At 50.5% G+C, this 8,175-nt stretch overlaps 1 protein-coding gene across 2 annotated transcripts in view; it reads left to right on the top strand.

Annotated features, from left to right (window-relative positions):
* Positions 1–4,697: 4,697 nt before the first annotated feature.
* Positions 4,698–8,175, top strand: part of FOXRED2 (FAD-dependent oxidoreductase domain containing 2) — a 19,782-nt gene continuing 16,304 nt past the window's right edge. For both annotated transcript variants that reach the window (XM_010860542.1, XM_010860541.1), the window contains exons 1-3: positions 4,698–4,769; positions 5,401–5,949; positions 7,906–8,157. In XM_010860542.1, coding sequence (XP_010858844.1) covers positions 5,402–5,949; positions 7,906–8,157 — 800 coding nt within the window. In that variant the 5' untranslated portion in view covers positions 4,698–4,769; position 5,401. The remainder of the gene's footprint in view (positions 4,770–5,400; positions 5,950–7,905; positions 8,158–8,175) is intronic.

Raw genomic sequence — 8,175 nt, 5'->3', positions numbered from 1 at the left:
ATTACTAAGGGCCTCCTCTATGTCAGATACTGATGGAAGCCCTGAGGTCACTATAATGATTAAGATTCATCTCTGCTCTAACAGGAGCTTTTCTCTGATGCTAATAACAGCCTAGAAAAAAATAGATAAATGGCATTCCTAAGGGTGTACTTAGGTCTGAGAGCTCAAGAAAGACTTTGTAGAGAAGTTTCAGTGATGAAAAGCTGGAAAACCAGTGTTTTTCCAAACTCACCATGGCTGCCTTCCCACTGGAACCCTCAGCCCCATCTCACAGGACTGCTTAACAGCTCTTGAATTTCTTAGTTTATTCATAGATGCACTGTGTTCTGTGCAGGTAAATCTCATTCAGGATTCACATTTCACCTCGGGAAAGCCAGCCCCGCTCATCCAGTTCACTTTAATGGGGTGCAGGGTCACCCAGTCATCCTCTATATTGCCTCCACTTCAGCCACAGTTGCTGAGCATGAGCAGTGGATTTGGGCTTAAGTGTCTACACTGCTCTGTCATAGGGCCCTTTGTTTACAATATTACCAATGATAAGATAAAAATTTCCATTTTAAGGCAAGACAAGGAAGGTTAAAACCTCCTCCCTCCCCTTTAGTGTGCATTGTGTTTCCATGTTATGCATTAACCACAAGTCCTCAATGGCAGAAATAACCTGTTCAACCCTAAAGTTCAATTTTTCTTCTGGTGCCAGTCATGGAACTCCTTAGGAGATAACATTCATTTCTCAGTCCTGTAAGGGGTCACAATGACCCACCACTTGCTTTGTTCATGCAGACATCTTTGTTGAACTTTATGTACAATGCCAATGTGCCATTTCCCTTAAAGACAGTAATGGGGGCAGAAAGGACTGGTCAGGTGACCTGGGGAGTTACTGGGCTGCACCTAATGAAAGCTTTCAGCTTAAATACTTCCTTAGGAAAGAATGTTGCTAGCTATATTTCGGAGAAGGCGATGGCACCCCACTCCAGTACTCTTGGCTGAAAACTCCCATGGACGGAGGAGCCTGGTGGGCTGCTGTCTATGGGGTCGCACAGAGTCGGACACGACTGAGCGACTCCACTTTCACTTTTCACCTTCATGCATTGGAGAAGGCAATGGCAACCCATTCCAGTGTTCTTGCCTGGAGAATCCCAGGGACGGGGGAGCCTGGTGGGCTGCTGTCTATGGGGTCGCACAGAGTCGGACACGACTGAAGCGATTTAGCAGCAGCAGCAGCAGCTATATTTCACATGTTCTGCCTATTTTACAAGACTTTTTTTTTTTTTTTTTGAGTTGCTGGTGGTCTTAATTGTGGCACGCAAGCTGTTTGTTGCAGCCTGTGGGCTTCTCCCGAGATGTGGTGCTTGGGCTCCTGAGCACACAGGCTCAGTAGTTGTGGCTCACAGGCTTGGTTTCCCCAAGGTATATGGGATCTTAGTTCCCTGACCAGAGATGGAACCCATGTCCCCTGCATTGGAAGGCAGATTCTTAACCAGTGGACTACCAAAGAAGTCTTTAAGACTATTGTTTCTTGCACAACCAGATGTGTGACAGAGCCTCCAATAAAAATAATGACTAGGTGACCACAACAAATACACAGTTCTACAAGGTCAATGATAGTAACAGTCTGACTCTAGATAATGGGAAGAAACTAGAGGGAATCATTACCTGAACCATAACAGGCCAGTAAGACAGGAGTTCCAGAGGCTTTTGGCTACTACTAACAGCCCAGTCCAGTAATAACACACTGAATGGCCTATCAATGATTCCTTGCCTGGTCTGGGAATGAGCATTCCTATCACCATGGGCTATATCAGTCACAGAATACCTATTAAACCTTGGTCAAAATTAAGACTGAAAGGGAAGGGACTGTAAAATAAGGAATATAGCCTCCCACCCAGTTCTACAAGAATCAAGTCATTAGCCACTTGATGACCTACATATACCATGAGAGGAATTCTGGATGAGAATTTGGACAAGGCACTTTTGTGCTCTAGGAAAACTGGTAGGACTGGCCTTCAGACAGATATTTACAAGAGAAAAATTCCTGAACCCAGTTTCTTGCATCTCCCCATACTTAAGAACTAAAACCATTAAGCTGTTGCTGCTAAGTCGCTTAATTCCTCCTAAAGAGCAACAACCTTCTACCAAGCCGTGGGCTTGATTGCATATGTCTCTTCATCAAAATCACAGATAAAACTGGCCTCCCTCCCCCACCCCTTCGTTACAGTCCCCAGAGCTGTCTGAAAGACTGTCTCCTAGATTACAGTCCTTTGTTGCTGTTCAGTCACCCAGTCTTGTCCGACTCTCTGCAATCCCATGGAGTGCAGCACACCAGGTTTCCCTGTCCTTCATGGTCTCCCTGAGTTTGCTCAAACTCATGTCCATTGAGTCGATGATGCCACCTAACCATCTGATCCTCTATCTCCCCCTTCTCCTCCTGCTCTCAATCCTTCCCAGCACCAGGGTCTTTTCCAATGAGTCAGCTCTTCCCATCAGGTGGCCAAAGTAGTGTAGCTTCAGCTTCAGTCCTTGCAATGAGTATTCAGGGTTGATTTCCCATAGGATGGACTGGTTCGATCTCCTTGCTGTTCAGGGGACTCTCAAGAGTCTTCTCCAGCACCACAATTCAAAAGGCACTCAGCCTTCTTTATGATCTAACTCTCATCCATACATGAAAAACCATAGTTTGACTGTATGGACCTTTGTCAGCAAAGTGATGTCTCTGTTTTTTAACATGCTGTCTACATTTGTCATAGCTTTTCTTTCAAGGAGCAAGCGTCTTTTAATTTCATAGCTGCAGTCACAGTCTGTGGTAACTTTGGAGCCCAAGAAAATAAAGTCTGTCACTGTTTCCATTGTTTCCCCATCTATTTACCATGAAGTGATGGGACCGGATGCCATGATCTTAGTTTTTTGAATGTTAAGTTTTAAGCCAGCTTTCAGTTCAGTTCAGTCACGTCCAACTCTTTGTGACCCCATGAATCACAGCCCGCCAGGCCTCCCTGTCCATCGTCAACTCCCGGAGTTCACTCAAACTCACGTTCATCGAGTCAGTGATGCCACCCAGCCATCTCATCCTCTGTCGTCCCCTTCTCCTCCTACCCCCAATCCCTCCCAGCATCAGAGTCTTTTCCAATGAGTCAACTCTTCGAATGAGGTAGCCAAAGTACTGGAGTTTCAGCTTTAGCATCATTCCTTCCAAAGAACACCCAGGGCTGATCTCCTTTAGAATGGACTAGTTGGATCTCCTTGCAGTCCAAGGGACTCTCAAGAGTCTTCTCCAACATCACAGTTCAAAAGCATCAATTCTTTGGCACTCAGCCTTCTTCACAGTCCAACTCTCACATCCATACATGACCACTGGAAAAACCATAGCCTTGACTAGACAGACCTTTGTTGGCAAAGTAATGTCTCTGCTTTTCAATATGCTATCTAGGTTGGTCATAACTTTCCTTCCAAGGAGTAAGCGTCTTTTAATTTCATGGCTGCAGTCACCATCTGCAGTGATTTGAAGCCCAAAAAGATAAAGTCTAACACTGTTTCCATTGTTTCCCCATCTATTTCCCATGAAGTGATGGGACCAGATGCCATGATCTTCGTTTTCTGGATGTTGAGCTTTAAGCCAACTTTTTCATTCTCCTCTTTCACTTTCATCAAGAGGCTTTTTAGTTCCTCTTCACTGTCTGCCATAAGGGTGGTGTCATCTGCATATCTGAGGTTATTGATATTTCTCCCAGCTTTAGGTTGGCTCAATTAAAGTTCTCCATTTCTTCCTTAGATGGGCAATTAATTGTTAATTGATATCAAGCACATAAAACGGGCTTCATAAATTAATAAAAAGTTTGGAAAGAGCTCATGATTTGGAGTATAAATGGTTGGGGGGGGGGGGGGGGGGGGGGGCGGTGTGTGTGTTAATTCCACACTCCAGTTCTCAACTCTATGATCTTAATTAAGCAAACCCCCTCTGAGTGCCATTTGGCTAGTCAGCTACATTATATAGGAAACAGCCCCTGCTGCTGCTGCTGCTGCTAAGTCGCTTCAGTCGTGTCCAACTCTGCGCGACCCCATAGAGGGCAGTCCACCAGGCTCCGCGGTCCCTGGGATTCTCCAGGCAAGAACAATGGAGTGGGTTGTCATTTCCTTCTCCAATGCATAAAAGTGAAAAGTGAAAGTGAAGACGCTTAGTCGTGTCCGACTCTTAGCGACCCCATGGACTGCAGCCTACCAGGCTCCTCTGTCCATGGGATTTTCCAGGCAAGAGTACTAGAGTGGAGCCCCCCTCTTCTGATGGAAGATCAAGTCAGTCCTGTTTGTTACTTAGTGAAGGATAGACTGAATCATTGTAGCGAAAACTCCTTAGTTGCCTTACTGGTCCTGGTTTCACCAACTTGGTTTCCAGTTTCAAAGTACTGGGTAGCCAACTACTCCTTTCCCACATTAATGAAGTGTCACGGGGGTTTATCTCCCAAAGTCATCTGCTCCCGTGCCTGCCTTACAAGCATAAATATACAGTTTTAAAGAGCTCCGCGCCCTTGCCAGATTCGATCTTCAACCCTGCCACCACCCTCCCTGCGGGTGCGGGCCGGCGGCACAGCACGTGCGCTTCGCTCGCTGGCATCCTGGCGCCCAGCCCTGGCCAGCCCCGCCCGCCGTGTCGCGCCTCGCCACGTGACCCTGCCCCCTGCCATTGGCCGGGCGGGAGAGGCGGGGCCGCCGCGGAGGCGCGGGCCGGCCGATTGCGGCCTGACTCGGCTGCGGGCTGTCTCCGGAGCGGCTGAGAGGTTCGAGCTCTGTGCGCGCGGTGGGCCGGCGGGCGGGGAGGCGGGAGCTGCGGGCGTGGGCACAGCGCACGCGTGGGGAGCGGCTCCCGGATGCCGCGCGTCTGCAGGAGAGTGGCCTCGCGCGGCTCCGCGGCAGGTGTGCCGGGGCATCCCTGTCACGTGACCGAAGAGGCCAGGGCGCCGGGCGCGGGAGGGGGACAGGACCGTGCAGCCCAGTCCTCCTCCAGGCTGGAGCCGGGAGCGCGGGGGCGAGGCCAAAAGACGTGACTCTCAAGGGTCTGGCCTCGGGAGGCCCTAGGAGGGTGTTGGGCACCCCAGAAATTAGGGGAAATTGGGGAAGATACCCACCCTTTTATTACCATGGCAGTAAGGAGTCCGGCGCCCCTGGGAAGTAAGGTCGTGAGGAAGATGGAGGGGTTCGGGACTCCTGGAGGGAGCCCAGATCCGAGCTAGAAACGATGCAGTCTGGGCAGTTGAGGTCAGAGGTCTTTGGGTTCTGGCTGCGCCCTAAATCGCAGTGAGTGCTCGGGGAAGCCCTTGCCTCTCTCTAGGCCCCCAGTTCCTGGCTCCCGTCCCCCAGCCTCGAGGGGCCTAGCTTGGTCCAAGGCCTCACCCCTTTGGTCTGCCGTAGGATGGGCCTCTCCACCGCCGCCCCACTGTGGGGCGCCCCGGGGCTGCTCCTGACCATCGCCCTGCACCTGGCTCTCTACCTGCGCCCTGCCCAGGCCTGGGCGCCCGTGCATCGGGACTACTGCGTCCTGGGCGCCGGGCCCGCGGGCTTGCAGATGGCCTACTTCCTGCAAAGGGCAGGCAGAGACTACATGGTATTCGAACGCGCCCCAGTGCCGGGCAGCTTCTTCACGCGCTACCCCCGGCACCGCAAGCTCATCAGCATCAACAAGCGGTACACCGGCAAGACCAATGCCGAGTTCAACCTGCGTCACGACTGGAACTCTCTGCTCAGCCACGACCCCCGGCTGCTCTTCAGACACTACTCGGACGCTTACTATCCCGACGCCAACGACATGGTGCGCTACCTGAGCGACTTTGCAGAGCGGCTGGGGCTTCACGTGCTGTATAACACAACCATTGCCCACGTCACTGTGAACAAGGATCGCGGGGCCTGGAATGGCCATTACTTCATCCTGACCGACCACCGGGGCCAGGCATACCAGTGTAGGTAAGGAACCTGGCTGCAGAGCTCACCTGCTGAAGCTGGGGCCTTTCTGGGAGGAAGAAAACCCATTGGTTGGCCCATAGGTGTGGGAGAAATGGGAGGAAAAGGGCATTTCAGCCCATCTTTGGTGGTGATTTAGTCGCTAAGTCATGTCCAACTCTTGGGAACCCATGGACTGTAGCCCACCAGGCTCCTCTGTCCATGGGATTCTCCAGGCAAGAATACTGGACTGGGTTGCCATTTCCTTCTCCAGGGGATATTCCGAACCCAGGGATCAAACCTGGGTCTTCTGCATTGCAGGCACATTCTTTATGGACTGAGCCAACTGGAAAGCCCCCTCCCCATCTTTGTTCCCGCTGAAATCCAGTACACAGAGGTTCAGTTCATCCATCATTTCCCAGGTGTTTCCTAGAAATGTGTGTGCCCAAAGATATTTGAAAATTCTGACCATTTCTTTCCTCCAGGATTTTTCAGTCTTAAATATTTTCACATTCACTGAAGGGCTCCAACATTGGGTAAAATATTCAGCATTATCTGAGCTTATGCACCTACAAAACCCTTTTTGTAGCGCATCTCCTAGAACTTGCATTCCCCAAAATTCATTCTGAGAAATGCTGGCAAGTGTCCAGTAAGTGTTAGCTGGGCTCGGTAGGATTTCAGAACTGAATGAGAGCCAGGCACAACAGGCAGGGCTGCTAGCATTCAGCTTTAGCTTGCTTTGGCTTGGGAGAAAGCTTAATATTGTGTAGACAACTCCAACTCAGAGTTACACATTCTACTGTGTTTGTTTAATCCTCACAAGGACCCTATGAAGGAGGTTCACTGATCCCCATTTTATGAATGACAAACTGAGGCTCAGAGAAGCTAAGTAACTGGTATTCTGTCACACGGCTAATAAGTAGCAGCTGCCACTTGACTGCACTTGTCTTTCTGACTCTGAAGCCTGTGTTCTTAACGCCCCACCAGACTGACTCCCCCTTCCTGGTTGTCAGCCTAGCACCTGGCCCCAGGCACGTGCTCCATCACAGTTCATCTTCTCAAGCCTTTTGCCTGAGGCCCAGCCTTATTCCTTGCTTGTTACAGCCTAGGGAGCGGGGTCAGTTTGGACCCTCGCATCTTAGGACTTAGAAGTGCTACAGTATAGGGGAGTCAGATGTAAGCCAGTGGACAGCTCAGAAAACAAGGGGGGATGGGGGCTGCCCAAGCCTTTTCTCCAGACCACCTGTTCCTGTCTTTGAAACTATCTTGTTATCCACTCTTTCCTCTGCAGGCCACAGGGTCCAGCTCCTGGATTGCCCACCACAAGATTATAATCCCCATCAGCAGAAAGAGCAGGACTCTGAAATTAGGCTGGGCTTTGGTCAGATTCTAGCTCTGCTATCTGAGGAGCTATGGAGTCCATGGGCTCACTTGGAGCCAGCAGTCTTCACCTGTAACACAGGCCAAATAACACCAACGCAGACCTGCTCTGAGCAGTGAGATGAGTCAGAAAGTACTTAGTACAGGGACTCGTACAGAATCTCTGCTCAGCAGATTCTGCATCTATCAGGGAAGTAAGAAAGGGGAAAGCAGAGTGTCTGGTTTCATTTTCATGATGAAGGTGGTACTTGGTATGGCTATGGCTGCTGTGTTCAAAACTAAGTGAATTATTCAGTTTCTCATGGTGTCACCCTCTCTAGAGTCAGAAATTAAAACTGATTCTCATGTTTGGTATAATCCCAGAAAGGTGAAAACAAACTATACCCAAAGGATCATTCAGTGAGGGGGCTGAGGTAAAGTGTCAGATACACTGGGCCAGGTCAGGAAGTAGGTAAAGGAATGGATGACCTGCTTTCCTTTAGGACCTAGCAGTCTGGGTGGGGCCGGCGAGCCAGGCGGCAGGCCCAAAGAGGGATTTTTTTACTTAGTGGTCTCATAGCTGAGAGGATAAGCCATCCTCCCTCTGTCCCCCACCTGCAGCGTCCTTCTTGTGGCCACCGGCTTGTCGGTCCCCAACCAGGTGGACTTCCCTGGCTCCGAATATGTGGATGGGTATGAGTCCGTGTCTGTGGATCCCAAGGACTTCGAGGGTCAGAATGTGCTGATCCTAGGCCGGGGGAACTCGGCCTTTGAGACAGCAGAGAACATCTTCAGTGTCACCAACTTTATCCATATGCTGAGCCGCTCCCGGGTCCGGCTCTCCTGGGCCACCCACTACGTCGGAGACCTCAGGTATGCTGGGAAGTCCAC

This window comes from Bison bison, unplaced genomic scaffold (assembly GCF_000754665.1).
Source record: "Bison bison bison isolate TAMUID 2011002044 unplaced genomic scaffold, Bison_UMD1.0 scf7180017864468, whole genome shotgun sequence".
Lineage (NCBI taxonomy): Eukaryota > Metazoa > Chordata > Mammalia > Artiodactyla > Bovidae > Bison > Bison bison.
The sequence above is the reverse complement of the archived record's forward strand: the minus strand, read 5'-3'. Positions and strand labels throughout refer to the sequence as shown.